At 54.8% G+C, this 14,803-nt stretch overlaps 2 protein-coding genes across 6 annotated transcripts in view; one reads left to right on the top strand and one right to left on the bottom strand.

Moving 5' to 3' along the window:
- Nucleotides 1-6,883, top strand: part of NEURL1B (neuralized E3 ubiquitin protein ligase 1B) — a 141,982-nt gene extending 135,099 nt beyond the window's left edge. For all 3 annotated transcript variants that reach the window (XM_054217635.1, XM_054217637.1, XM_054217636.1), the window contains exons 3-5: nt 876-1,583; nt 2,538-2,663; nt 3,105-6,883. In XM_054217635.1, the coding sequence (XP_054073610.1) occupies nt 876-1,583; nt 2,538-2,663; nt 3,105-3,349 (1,079 nt within the window). In that variant the 3' untranslated portion in view covers nt 3,350-6,883. The remainder of the gene's footprint in view (nt 1-875; nt 1,584-2,537; nt 2,664-3,104) is intronic.
- Nucleotides 6,884-9,860: 2,977 nt separating this feature from the next.
- The window catches only part of SH3PXD2B (SH3 and PX domains 2B), a 77,336-nt gene continuing 72,393 nt past the window's right edge, over nt 9,861-14,803 (bottom strand). For all 3 annotated transcript variants that reach the window (XM_054217292.1, XM_054217291.1, XM_054217290.1), the window contains one exon: nt 9,861-14,595. In XM_054217292.1, coding sequence (XP_054073267.1) covers nt 13,099-14,595 — 1,497 coding nt within the window. In that variant the 3' untranslated portion in view covers nt 9,861-13,098. The remainder of the gene's footprint in view (nt 14,596-14,803) is intronic.

Raw genomic sequence — 14,803 nt, forward strand, 5'->3', positions numbered from 1 at the left:
CAGGAGTCTGCTTCATTCACGCACGCTCTTAACTTCTGTGTGCTTTGACTTTGCTCAGCTGGTTAATGCCTTCCCTTTGGAGTGAAGTGTCCAGGGGGGCCCGGGCAGCGCTGGAGGTAGAAGGAAGGGCACTCCCAAACCTCCCCACACCTTTAAATAACACCCCTGTCCTGGCATGGCTGAGGTGAAAATCTGGGAAATGAATTAAGGGTCAGCATCCTGAGTTTCCCTTTGCTGTGAAAGAGGAAAATAACTCTCTAACTGTAAAAACCTTCTTTGTAACACCTGCAGCAAGTACCTATTGTGGCAAGCTTTCAATTCAGATTCTCTGCAGCGGGGTGAACACCCCTGAGATAAGAGGCTTGAAATCTTCTTGTAAAATGACCTCTCCTGGACACACCTGTGCCTGGACACCTCACAGCTGTAAGGCAATGACAAGGAGTGTAAAAGGAGCATTGATTCATGCTTGTGCTCCTTCGCCCATTGCTGTGTTAAACATTTGGCTTGCACGAGACATTGAGATATTGAAACGACAAGATACTGAAACGTTTCTTTCTTCTACGGAGCACCCTCCATAAAACAGCTTTTCCCAGTTCACCAGTGCAAGGAGCTCCCAAATTACATGGGCGCTTTGTAACACTTGTTTTTTCTGAGCTAGTGGCAAGATGCAGTCATTTTTCTGCGTGCTCCTCATGAAACTCGCCACCGCTAGCCTTTCATTAGTGGTTGACCTCTGGCTAATTTTTTCACTGTTTTTCCATTCAGAGGAACAGAATTCAGATAATCTGTAGGCAGAAATAATAACAATTGTAACCGTAAAAGTAGGCAATTGTATCTTGACTCTAATGTCCCTTATCACTGGGTTTTTCTCACAGATAGCATGTTTGCAGAGACCATGACCACTGCCCGTCTCAGCACGGCCCGTCTCAGCACTTGCCTTCCACAGAGCAACCACGATTCGGCCAACTTCAATAACAACGAACTGGAGAATAACCAAGTGGTGGCCAAAATTGCAAACCTAAACCTAAGTCGCGTTCCAGGGCTTGGGACAGACAACCACATCATCCCCTGTTGCCCAAACCGACGGCAGCGTGCCCAGGGGGTCCCAGCCTTCCTGGACACAGACCTGCGATTCCACCCAACCCGGGGACCTGACATCACCTTTTCTCAGGACCGGATGGTTGCGTGCACCAACTGGCAAGAAAGCAATAGGACTTTGGTGTTTTCTGACCGGCCTTTGCACATCGGTGAAAGCCTCTTTGTGGAAGTAGGACATCTTGGGTTGCCATACTATGGTGCCCTTTCGTTTGGCATCACTTCTTGTGATCCGAGTACTTTACGGACAAATGAGCTCCCAGCAGATCCAGACTTTCTCTTGGACCGCAAGGAGTACTGGGTGGTTTATCGAGCGTTCCCGGTCCTCAACAGCGGCGACATTCTCAGTTTCATGGTCTTGCCGAACGGAGAGGTGCACCACGGGGTGAATGGAGCCAGCCGAGGAATGCTAATGTGTGTGGACACCTCACAGTCCCTCTGGGTGTTTTTTACAATCCACGGTGTAATCAACCAGCTCAAAATACTGGGTAAGTGCAGCCAGAAGAAATCGTACCGGGGAGCCACCTGGCTGGTGAAGGTTCCTGGGCCAGAATGGGAGCCGCAGGTTTGCATTCGCAGCGTTGCCTTTAGCAGGTGGTCACCGACGTGAGGAAGCAGCTCCTGATCTCACCTTGTGTTTGCAAACAAGAGGGAGCGAGACGTGGTAGCTGTCACATAGATGTATGCAGCCTATATAAATCCCCCAGAAAGGGATGAGAGTTGAGAAGTAAAATAAGCAGCAGGTAGGGCGGCAGGGATGGCTGTGTGGGGGACAGCTGGTTTTCAGAGGAGTAGTTTTTAAAAGGGATTCTTTATAAGCTCACTGTTCCAGCCAACAGGTATTAAACTCCCGCCTTGGTACTGGTGATGATTTTTGTGAGCGCAGCTCTGGTTTAAGCACGTGTGTTGCTGCTGGGCAGTAATCGCTCCCCAAGCACTGCCACGGCTCGGGGATCAGTTGTCACTTTTGGTCTATTGGTGGTGACCAGTTCCAGTGCTTGTCCTTCCCTCCTGGTAAGGATTCTGTCAGAAAAGCAGATGTTGATGACTTTGCAAAGCGGGTTTTTCTCATTTAAAGCAATGCCCTTTCCCAGCTGCCCCTGACCTGACAGTGAGACGGTGATAGCTTGAGGCTGCTTCTGCTGGAGAGGTCGGGACCGCGGGGAAGTGACTTTACACCCCAAATGATGGCTGTCAGATGACCTGGTGCTCACCTCGCTGAAGCACTGACCAGAAATTGGCATAGCGAGGTCCAGGCCATCCATCACATCCAAAATCCTGCGCCTGTATCATTACTAAGGGGCAGCACATAACTCAGCAGCTGGATTTTACCCTGAAGCACCCCGTGCATGTGGGCTGGGAGCGACTCACGGGGCTGGGGGGCGTTAGCCAGGGTTTGGGTGTCCGTCTGCGGCGGGCTCAGCTCTCTCCTGTGTTTGCAGGCACTGTGCAGTCCAGCCCAGTGACCGTCTCGCCCTCAGGATCCCCCGGCGGCTCGCAGTACGACAGCGACTCGGACATGGCCTTCAGCGTCAACAGGTCGTCGTCTGCTTCAGAGTCGTCCCTCGGTAAGCAGAGCCGAGCCCTCGGCGCCCGGCCGTGCCGGCGACGCTGAGACAGGAATGCGGGCTGACGGACAATGCTGGGGCTACGCTGGGGTTACGGGGGGGACGTTGACCCCTCCTGCGAGGCCACCAGAAATACTGGGAAGGAGACACAAAGCGGTGGGAAGATTTTCACGGCCTGAAGAAGAGCTGCGTGTTGCTTCCCACTTTGTCAGTCTGTCTAATGGCAAGTGGTCCCTGCGGGGCTGTCCGTGCTACAGCAGCGACGCTGTGATAGCGGGGGGGTGTGGTGTCGTGTCTGGGGGGTCTTACACCACCCAAATGAACCAGGCAATGACAAAGGAAGAGCCTTAAAAATTGACAGGAGTGTGTGTGTGTTGTACGGGGTCAGATTCGCACCATCCTGGTGACTAAATGATCGCCTTCCCTCCTCCTCTTTTGCAGTGACTGCTCCCAGCTCCCCCCTGAGCCCCCCCATCTCTCCCGTCTTCCCCCCTCCGGAGCCATCAAGCAGCAAGAACGGGGAATGCACCGTCTGCTTTGACAGCGAGGTGGACACGGTGATCTACACCTGCGGACACATGTGCCTCTGCAACACCTGCGGTCTTAAGCTGAAGAAGCAGCTCAACGCCTGCTGCCCAATCTGCCGACGGGTCATCAAAGATGTTATTAAAACATACCGCCCTTAGCGCCCGGCTCGGGCTGTAGGAAGGGGGAACGCCGCTAGCAGTAACCATGCCTTTCCGTCCCTGCTTATGGGTTATCGTGCTGGTCAGTCGTTATCAAGTGGCTCGTTATCTGTGTTTCCTTATTTGACTGGTAGGGCACAATTCAGGGATAAAATTGAGCTGAGGATCACGTAGGGCCCCAAGGCACGGCTGCCGTGCCAGCTACGCTGTGTGCCCATGGGCAAATCCAGGGAACTGTGGTCTGGACCCGACCCAGCTGCAAATGAGAGATTTCCCGTGCAAAGGCTCTTTTTTTCCTCCTCCTCCTCCGGGGGAGGCTCACTGTGGTGTGGGTCAGGAAGGGGAGGTTGCCACTTGGTCAGTGCCGGGTGCCACTGGGCTTCCTGACCTCAAAACCCCAGCAGCTCTGGGCTGCTGCCGGGTGCTTGCGCTGTGGTGGGACAAAATTAGGACAAGGCCCAGTGGGAGGGTTCAAAGTGGACAAAACTGATCTGGAAATGTCATTTTCATCCCTGTACGGGGAACTAGCGAAGGCCAAAATAGTAGCACAGCCAGATTCTCACTTGTTTGGGTTTCACCCCCCTGAACAGGCTTCTGGGGCATGTGAAGAAGCTGGTCTGGACTTAGATAAAGCAGCTTTTGCTTTCTGTGGCAGAGCAGGGACTTTTGGCCAGGGAGGCTGAGACGCGGGGAGCAGTCACAGGGTAGCAGTGAGGACCACGAGCCCACCGAGAGTCCCAGCCAAGCCCAAGTGCTGCAGCAGCGATGGAGCAGCGGGGTGGCAGCCATGGGCTGCTCAGGCACTGCCCGTACGTCTGGCTGCCGAAGCCGTAAATTGCAACCTGGGGATGAGATGGGTGTTTGGATGGACACTCTGCAGTCCTGGCTTACGAAAAGCGTGGGGCTACGTCTGTCCGTAATGATGGTGTTTGTCACCGCCAGGCACACGTGCCTGCATTTTGTTCTGCTCCTCTCCGCAGGCGGCATAGCTGCCGTCTCACGCCGTCCTGCCCGGCTCGCCTCCCCAGCCCTTCCCCTGCAGGGCTCAGCCTTCCTCCCGCCCCGGCACAGGGACTTTTTGGAGCCTGTGGTGAGAAATTAATTTCTGACCCAGTCCCAGCAGGCTTAGCTTTTTTCTGGGTACTGTGTATGTGCTGATTTTACCTGCTCTTTCTCCTGCCTTTCCAGGTTTCCCAGCACGGCTCCCAGCTGCCTGGGTCCCAACAGCAGATGAGAACTTACTGAGATGAACAGGGGTCTTTACTTGGGAGGAGGAAAGAAAAAGGCTCTGGGGCTATTATTAGATGGTGGGACTTAAAAGGTAAATGGGTTTCAGCTGTGATATTAGACAGCTACAAGCAGCACCAACCTGGGTGAGCTGGGCACCGTCCGAGCAGGTGGCAGCGGAGCTGGTGCAGGGAGCTCGGTATCCTCCCTGCTGCTCCCGCTGGAGACGCCCTCCATCCTCCGTCCACTCCCACCGCTCCTCTCCGGTCCTTCAGCGCCGGCCTGGCTGGTTTCCAGCTGGTCCAGGTTCATAAAGAGGGGAAAGGAGAGGATGCAAATGGAAGGATGAGAGTCATTCTGGTGTCATTCTATCTGGGTGACCACGTGCCACCGAGTGCGTAAGAACGGCTTTCTTCAGAAAGGTGCAATTATCACATTTTAGTCCAAAAAAGAATAACAACGCCTGTACTTTTCAGGGCTTCTGGGCACAGAGGGGCAGCCTGACGTTGTTGGTGTCTCTCACCTCACCCTGTCTCCTCCGAGGTACCAGTAGCCGTGGGTTTGTTGTCGCCTCTTGCGGTGCCGCTGCCTGGGTGGGGGCTTGGCGGTGCCGGCGGTGCCACGCTTGGTGAACCCAGCGGCACTCAGCCCCATCCCAGCCCCGCGCTGCCGTCACGCAGAGCGCACCCGGGGGAGCAGCTCATCTCGGCAGGCTATGCCAGCTCACAGGGCATGGAGAAAACTTTGAGAAAACTTTTCTTTTTTTTTTTCCTTGAGGAGCTAATTAACATTTTAAGGGTCTAAATGAGAGGCTGCTGTAGAGTGAGATCTCTCACCCATTGACCGGCTGCACGGGCACAAGAGCCCGCTGGCTTTGCAGAGCCCTGTTTGGAAACTCGGCTCGTGCCACTGGCTGTGCCACCGCCGAGGATGTTGAGCCCTCAGCAGAGCCACTGGCACTGCCCTTTGCAGACCAGGGTCCAGCTGCCGTCCGTGGGCATCACACTACGAGCGTGGTGATGGCAAAGTGCGTGAGCACGGGATGAAAGGCCAGGTGGGTCAGCCCCTGCCTGGTGAGTGGGCTCGGTGGGAAGCCTTTGCGTGATGAAGAATTCAAGGAAAGCTGTCTGAATCCACAGCGAGCGATGCTAGCTTGGATCAGGTCTGGGCTAGCAAAGGCCAGCGGCCGTCCCTGGGGCCGCTCTCCTCGTTTCAGGGGTGCCCTGTCCCTTTCAGTGGCTGGTTACAGCTGCTACGGGCAGAGTCCATGTGCTTGGCTGACACCTCAGGTCCTCAATGAGCGGGACTAATTGCGTACCTGGGGTGGGGTGGGGTTTTTTTTGGTGTAGCTATCTTTTTTTTTTTTTTTTTAAAGCCAGCAAGGAGAAATACCGACTCCACCCCAGGCTGTGTCCCAGCTGTTCAGGACCCGTTGCCCAGGTTGAATTTTTGCTGTAGCAGCCAAGACTGGTTTCCAGAAGGGCAGCATCCAGCGGGGCCAGCAAGGGAGAGACAGGGGTCAGGGGCCGGAGCGCGGCCATGCAGCGAGCGGGACGGGAGAGCAGTGGACGCGTCCCCCTGCCTATCCGAGAGCAACAGGATTTTTTCCAAAATAGGCCTCTTATAAAAGATTTCCAGGAAAAGGTAGCCTCTTACAGATTTAATTGTTAGTACTCGTATTGCTATTTTTTTTAAACAGTCCGATGATATATGATTTGTACAGAAGATCTGTTTGTGCCTTATAAGGGTGTCTGTGCACTTTTTATCCTTTTTAAAGCAACTTTTAAAAAGAAAAAAAAAGGGGGGGGAGAAAACAACACAGATCAATGGTAGTTTTATAGAATTTTGTGTTCACTGAGAACCCTGCTTTTTTTAGATATATATATATATACCGGAGTGAAACAGTGTTTATTTCCATGGATTTCCCCCCCCCACCCCTAATCTATTTGTTTAAAAATTAAAAAAAGGAAGAAGGAAAGAAAAAGAAGAGATGGGGGAACTCTTTTACCTTCCCCCTTTCCGAGACAGTTCCTCTCTTATCGTTACCTTTATGATTCAATACTGTGACCTGTACATCATGTTTAAGCTGAATCAGATTTTGGACCTCTGTATTAGGCTTTTCAAGCAAATCATCTGGGGGGCCGGGGGGGGAGGGCATCGCACGAGGGAGGGAGCTGCACTTCTCCATGTCAGTGCTCTATAGCGTTGTGTTCAGTGCCGTGTGTTTTACTTTTGTCCATTTACCTGTTTTACATTAATATAATTTTACTTGTTTATGAAACAAATAAAATTTTGGCTTGTAAGGAGTGCTCCCGGACATTTAAAAGTGATTGACCCGGAGGGTGAGCGAATCCGTTATTTCCAAAGCGTGGCAATACTAATACATAGAGGCAGGGCACCGCCGTTCAGCTTGGGCACCTCCGCTTCAAAAAAAAAAAAAAAAATAAAGTTAGGCACTTTAAATACCTTGCCTGAGCTTTGCTTTGCTCCTGGGTCACTGCACAGTGGCTGCTCAGTTCCTTGAAGGGCAGGGCAGGACAGGGCCGATTCCTGGCTCATTTCACCTTGCAAAGCCTCGAAAGTTTGGCCAGCCACCGCAGTAAAAGCAGGGTGCATTTCAGGGCTGCAGAGGTGGGGGGTGTCCTGCGGCAGATGCCCTCTCCTAGTGCCTCAAATTCCTCATCCCACCTGCACCGCCTCCAGCAGGGCAGCTGCCAGCCTGGGCCTGCTCCTGTGCCCGCACTGGGGCTGTGGCAACCTGGGGACCGTGCCAGCTGGCCCAGGGAGGGGGTGATGCAGACATGGGCAGGATGGCTGCTTTTTCTTTATCTTTCTCCTTTTCCTTTTTTTTTTTCTTTTTCTTTTTCTTTTTATTTCTTTTTCTTTTTCTCCTTTTTTTCTTTTTCTTTTTCTTTTTTTCTTCCTCTTTTTCTTCTTTTCCTTTTCCTTTTTCTTTTTTCCTTTTCCTTTCCTTTTTTCTTTTTGTGTGTGTGTGTTGTGTTTTGCAGCCATGCCCGTCTCTTTATTTCACAAGCAGAGGCCAACAGAAGGCTGCTCTGTAAACTGTTTATATCCCAAAATGTGGCCCGCTGAAGCCAGACACCAGTCAAGCAGCCTCAGATGTGGCTTAAAGCGGAGTGGAAGAATTCATTCATAACTCTGCCCTGGCAAGAACGCGGCCATAGTTAAGCATTTGCATGAAAACATTCATGAGCCACAGGTGGCGAAGGAGCCTGGCAATGGCTTTTTATGCCAAAATGCCTTTTTATAAACTCTGCTGCCCCACTTTAGCTGGAGAGCTGATCCTTGTGAGCTGCCAGCAGACTAACGCTGCTGGTCTTGGGCCACCGCCTGACTTTGTACGGCACAGCATCAGTGTGATGACCCGTTCCGGCCGCTGCCAGCCCCATACCTGGGGAGGACCACTGCCCGCTCCCGTCACCTGTGCCCGCAGCCCCCACCGCCGCCCTCCTCCCCTCTGTCAGCCTGGGTGCTGTGATGCACGTTCCAGCCCAAACGGAGCCTCCCATGGCCGAAGCCCAACTCTCATCAGCGCCCTGCCAGCTCTGCTCCTGGCACGGCCACACAAGCGCTGGAGATCTGGGCAGCCGCCGGCATCGCTCAGCGCCAGAAGCAGCGTGCCCACGGGGACACGGCGTGGCACCGCACCAGCGGCAAGGAGCTGGTGGTACAATACTCCAGGCCACACTGGTACAGGTTATGTCCTAGGCCCCGAATTTCTCCCCGGCGCACTCATCTGCTGCTGGGTGGCAAGCGGCAGCATCAGGGCAGGTGCTGTGTGCTGGGCTGGGGATGTACAAGCTCTGCGCGGAGCGTGGGCAAGCAGGGGCTCGCTCCTGGCACAGGGCATGTGCTGCAGGCCGATGGGCCAACACTGGCTGTCAGGGGGAAGCAAGACAGGTCCTGATGCTACATGCAACAGGGCAGACACCAGGCTGTCACCTGCTGCCTGCACAGCCCATGTACGGCCCTTGCAGCCCTGTAGGGGACAGGTGGGTCATGGCCACCTGAAAGCCAGAGGTGAGCATGGACAAGGCTTGCATGTCCCAGGCCGGCAGGCAGTGAGCCAGATGAGGGGAAGATGCTCTTGCCAAGTCTTTCCCCCCACTTCTCATTTAGCCTCTGCGAAGCACTGTGTGTGTACAATACCACAGCCCTCAGCTAGAAGGCACTTGGGGTCTGGGGTCCAATGCCTACTCTTGCCTGAGCCTTTTTAATTAATGTAGCCCCATAACCCAGTCAGCCTGAACCCCCAAGACTCCCTCAAGATGGGCACTTCCAAAATCACCAGGCTCTACCTGCTGGCTTGAGCTCAAAGTAACACAATTTCTACGCTTGCACTGCCCCATTCACTGGGATACAGTGAATGGCACTGATACAGGCTTGGGCACAAAGGTGAGACCCAGGGAGCTGTCGGGGTCCCCATGACCTTTGCCGCTGCCAGGCCCTGCTGTGTATAGCGGGGATGCCCGGATGGGTGGCACATCCTATCGATGCAAGGCTGGGATGGTTGGCGATGCAAGGCTGGGACGGTTGGCTCTGCAAGGCTCCTCTGTCTACTGGGTCATCGGGATGGGAAGAAAAAGCAAAGCTTTGCCGAGTAGTGTTTAACCTAGCAATGACATTTCTCCTTCTCATGAGCACTGGAGTACACCCAAGACCTGTGACGGGGGGGTCCGGGCTAACACCCCAGCTGGGAGTGTTGATACAGCAGTAGCCTCCCCCCGCCACAGCTGCACAGGGGAAACATCTCCCCCCCACCTGTGTCAGGGCAGCGCAGACACCACACACATAGCCACACCTGAACTCCTGCACTGTGTCCAGCGTGCGGTACCCTAGAGGTCACCTGGGGCACAGCAGTGACGGAGGGAACTGGGTTATCTGTGGCCAGGGACCCCCCCCACATCAAAAGTCCGAGCACCGTGACCAGCCCCAGCCCCCTTGCAAGGGCTGTCGCAGCCAGAAGCCCTTGCCGCAAGCCCCCACGAAGCCAGGCACACACAGCACTGCCCAGTTTGTCTCCTGGCAGACAAAACACCCCAGGACAGAGAAACACTTCACCTGGAGATGGCTCCTCTGCGACACGAGGGAGTGCAGCTCACTGGCGATGCGCTCGCGGCTCACTGTTGCAGTGACAAGTGGCACATGCCAGAGCCCGAACCAGCTCCTCGGGCAGAGCTGCCATCGCTCTGGGCAGGAGAGCAGCACACCTCGAGACAGCACCCCAGACACAAGCCAGCCAGACACGGGTTCACAAGGGTGCTTGAAACCAGTCAAGCAGTTTCTTTTTATTTCTTAAAAAAAGGAAACAAACAAACAAAAAAAATCCCATCAAAAAAACCCCAAGAACCCACCAAATTAAAAAAAAAAATATCAGTCCCCTAATGGTGAAAGTATAGATACGGCATTTACACAGCTACATCTATCTTCCGCTGAACCCCCCCCCGCCACCCACCCACAATAACGTAGATTTATATGCGCCTACATAATACAGCGAGACACGGACAGACAAATGGGCTTCGAGAGCCTGCGAGGAGGAGCGGGGCCTCCATCCTGCCAGGAATGTGCCGAGCCACAGGAACCCCCCGACACCCGGCTCTTCTGCCCTAAACCACGGCAATGCCCCCCGCCTTGCCGCAAGCCCTGGCCTTGGGGCCGTGCTGGTGGTGGGCAAGGAGGGAGGTTGGTCTTTGGCTGATGGGGTGATGCGCCTTGTGGCCAAGCGCAGGGTACCGAGCCTCCCGGCCGCCCTCCTCCTCCTCACGAGGTAGTCGGGGAGCTTGGCCGCGTTTGACGTGCGAGGTACAAAGAGGAGAGGCAGCCTGGCAGAGGGCACAGGCAGCTGCTGAACCGGGGGGGGGGCACGCGTCGGACAGGGGAGGGCAAAGCCCTGCCAGCCCAATGGCTCTCGGCATCTTCCTGACGGGAGCCCTTGTCCAGCCTGCGGTCCCTTCGCAGACGGAAGAGCGGTAGGGAGGGGTAAGGCTGCAGGTGCTGGCACCCTCCCGAGGGTGACCCCCACCTTGGGCACTCACCCTGCCTTCTTGGAAGCTCTTTGGGAACAAAGGGGTGATCCTGTCACACGCTCAATGAGCCAAATACAGTACTTGTGTCAGCAAAATGAAGCACTACCAGTTCTGAGGTTCAGTCCGGGAGAAAAGCAGAAATAGCCCTCATTTAGTATGGAGGTCACAGAAATAGCACTGTCCCCGCTGAGGAAAGCCAGGGGCAGTGAGGTCTCTGAGACAGAGAAAGGAGAGACACTTCTCAGATTAAAAGGCCATTGAGCAAAGAGAGAGCAAGGACACAGTGCCACGGGGAAAGGGCACACAGCCCTTCCACCCCCTGGGTGAAACTGCCAGAGCGGATGGGGGGCACAGGTCCAGCCCCCTCCCCGGGTATGATGGGGGCTGGATTTGGCTGCCGGGCAGCTCTGGCTTAACTCTTCCTGTCCCCATTCCTTTCCAAAGCAAAAGGGATTTACTGGAGCAAGAGATGCGCAGAGACAAGGCAGCATTGTTCCCCCAGCCCACCCTGCAGCTCTCCCGGGAGCACAGCAACACCTCGCAGTGTGCCACGCAAGGAACCTTCTTCTAGGATTGGGCTGCAGATGTATTGCTTATTGCCAGCGCAGGTGACTCAGCCTGATGGGAGGCTGATGTGCCACTGGAGAAAACCGTAGGTGGGAGGGAGAGGAATCAGCCGGAGACCGGGGTGCACAAATTCCCACGACTAAAAATGAACCTTGGTGCTTCTGGATATGAGGCCGAATTGGGATGGTCAGGACTTCTCTATCAAACCAGGGTTGGGACAAACTGCCCCATTGCCTTCCCAGAACGACCCTGGCCTGAGGCACTACCAACTTCAACTCCACGTTTCCAGGATAGAAAATACAGGACAGAAAAGGAAGTGAGCGTCTGGGGGAGCAGACAACACTGCTTCAATTCTGCCGGCCTCAAATTAGAGGGAAAACTATAATTGTTTTCAGCAGCAAAACAATGTGGCTGTGGAGCTGCGGCTGCAGCGCTTACACTTGCAATTAGACTAGAAAGGGCAACAGGGCTTGGTCAACAAGAAACCCACGGAAGCACAGGGTTTAAAGCTCTTCTGGAGAGAGAACTGTGGCCCTGAATCTGCAAGTAGCCAAGTACAGAGGGAAGGAAGCAACACTGGGGAACGACAGTTCATCCACGCTCGTCCTCCTGCTGGGATAAGCAACACCGCAGGCAAGATTAGGCTCGGCAGGCAGGAATGTCAGCACGGAAAAAAACCCACCAGGGTCTGCTTGACCTGAAGCTCCCCAAAGAGCCCGCCACGCAGGATGAAATGAAAGTACCTGGAAGACAGGCGGATGGGGTGACAAACAAGGCAGGGAGCCCCTGAGCACCAGCCACGCCTTGCAACTGGTTGTGGGGAGGAGCTGAACTCCCACGTTCTGGATTGCACTTGATAAGATCAGCACCTACTGAAGGACCCACCTCCCGGCTGCTGCCCGCCAGCCTGGGGAAGCTCTGTGGGTTGCGGGAACGCGTGGTCCCCTATTAGTCCAACAGGCAGGGCAGTCTGTGTGGGAAGGAAAGCAAAGCATCCTCTTTCCAGGGCTTTTGGGGCCATTTTGGTCCTCTGTGCCTTGCATAGTATTCTTCAGCTAGAGAAACAAAACACCTCTCGTTGTTTGGTTGCAATACTGCATGGAAGAAGCCTGCACAGTGTCCTGGATCAGCACAGAGAGGACCTGTGCGTGTGTGTGTGTGTGTATTTTTGTATTATTTTTTTTTTCCTCCAGGAGGATGTTGAAGTTAACACTTGTCGTAGAGTGGGGAAGGACCAAGGGACGGTACCGTGGCATGCACGGTGCGGGGAGCAAGGCACAGCCCTTATCCAGAGTGCAACACCTGTGCCTGTGCATACACACAGAGCTACAGGGACCCTGTTCTCAGCCATCATTCCTCTTTTTGCCACATTCCCTACGGCTCTGCTACACACCTGGACTAAGCAATGTGACCTACAACATTTGATTGTGACCCTGAGCCTCAGGGAAAGGCAAGTCCTTTTGTGCGTCCAGATTTCCTTTGCTGGTACCACGCCACGCTTCGCCCCTCTCCCTGGCTACTGCTGTATTTCTTTTCAATTCCCCATACAGGTGGCAAAAATATCTATCAAGATCCATCTTCCCAGCGCAGAGAACCACGATAGCCATCATGTAGCCACCAAGCTTGGCCAGAGCAGCCCTGGCTGCACGGCTGGGCTGCCGGTGTGGCCACAGGAGCAAAGTGCTCGGGGGGATGCGGGGAGGAGGGTGGGTGGGAGCACACGGGTGGGGAGGGGAGGCCGAGCTGCTTCCTTCACGCTGCCACTAACGTGGCAGCTGGGATGCATGGGATCTCAATTATTATCTGTTTTTTTTAAAGCCAGCCTCACAGAAAACTATAAATTAATCTGCTAATTAAATACTCAGGTGAGAGACCGGGGAAACTCCAGCCCTGCGAGCAGAGGAGCAGCTATGGCTTCTTCCGTAGGTAATTGGAAGGGATCCAGCCCTCCCAGCACGGCCCCCCAGTCAGGACCTTGCAAAACCACCAGCCGCTGCTGTTCTTCTCGCGAACTTCAAACAAAGTCCCTTCTTTAAAGCTGTTGGTCTCCTCGTCGCCTTCAAAATCTGCCACTGCCACATAGAGAGCTTCCCTGGCGATGTCCGGACTGGAGATCGGGGCTGAGGTCCTCTCCTTAGCTTCCCCTCTCTCCACCGGCTTGGATATGACCTTTGGGCTCACGCTACTTTTCACTTTGGTTTCTTCTTGGATGGAGGCAGAGAGGAACGGCTTGGCTTTCGGAGGAACCAGCATAGGCCTCCCTGGCACCGGGGATGACCTGATTTCGGGTGCGTCCCGTGCCGGGGCCCTGAGCTCCGCTGCAGGGCCAGAGGCAGGACCCCCTGTTTTCTTTGGGGGGGGTGGTCTGCGGGGTGGCACAACGGGGCGCTGTGGTGGGGGCTCCCTGACACCTGGGGTGTTTGCTGGGCCCGGGGGAGATTTGGGCAGCGCCTCTTTCACGGCATGGCTGTCCAGCTTGGGCAGGGGTTTGCTCTCCGTGCTTGGTCGCTCCTGAAACCTTCCAGAAGCCTCTGAAGAGACCATGGCGTTACTGAAAGAGCTTTCTCCAGCAGCGGTGTCCTGCTCTGAGGGCTTCTCTGGGCACTTTGCAGGTCTAAGCTTGCTCCGCAGGCTGCAAATGTCCAGTTTATCATCAGCTGGATGTGGGTCAGTTCGGGGGGCTGCAGCGGGCTTTGGCCTGATCTGAGGTCTTGACTTCAAGAACGGATTCTGGGCAATGGGCTCAGGCTTGTCCTCCACGGGCTCAGCTTTTGGCTTGGTTGGCTTGACAATGGGCCGGAGGTTTGGTTTCTTCACCTCCTTGGCTGACACCTTGTGTCCACATTCCAGTCCCATTTCATTTTTCAGCTGGAAGAGTTTGCCCTTCTCCGGTTTCAGCTCAGGCTTCTTGCTGTCCTTTGGGGCCACCGACTGCTTGGGTGGGATCATGGGCAAAATCATGCCTGGGGGCTTGGGGGGAGGCCTCTGCCTCTCCAGTAACTCGCCTTCCGATTTAATGATCGACTCCTTCCTGGGTGGCAGGCTGGGCTTCTCCTCCATGTCATGGTCCACAATCTCCTCGTAGCCACCAGCAAAGGCTAAGTCCCCACTCTCGGGGGCCTCCTTCCCCTTCCAGTCTTTGGCCCACTTCCCACCACAGTCTGTACCATTAGGAGGAGCCTCCGGCAGAGGACGACATGGTCCCGTTGCTTCTTCACCGGTGCTGCTGTCAGCTGCGGTGTCACCAAGCCGGAGCTGGGCCATCTCGTTGGGTAGCGGAGCCAGGAAATTTGGCCTGGACGCATTGCTGGTTTTCTTGTACTTATCGATGAACGTGGCAGGGGCCCAGCCTTCCTTCTCTTCAATCTGAATGTACCACCAGCCACTCAGGTTCTTCTCAATAACCTGCCAGGAGGAGAGGAAACTTCAGACATGCATGCAGGAGCCCTCTCTGCACAGAGGGGATGCTGGGTGTCACTGAAATTATGTCTGGGTGGCACACGGCCTCGGTGCCTCTCCATCCTGGTAACCAAAAGCTGTGTAATCACAGGACTGGCATCCTAACAGGAGGGGAACCTGCGAACGACCTCTGCCAGGGGGCACCTGCGTGCCA

The sequence above is a fragment of the Rissa tridactyla genome, chromosome 11 (assembly GCF_028500815.1).
Source record: "Rissa tridactyla isolate bRisTri1 chromosome 11, bRisTri1.patW.cur.20221130, whole genome shotgun sequence".
Classification (NCBI taxonomy): Eukaryota; Metazoa; Chordata; class Aves; order Charadriiformes; family Laridae; genus Rissa; species Rissa tridactyla.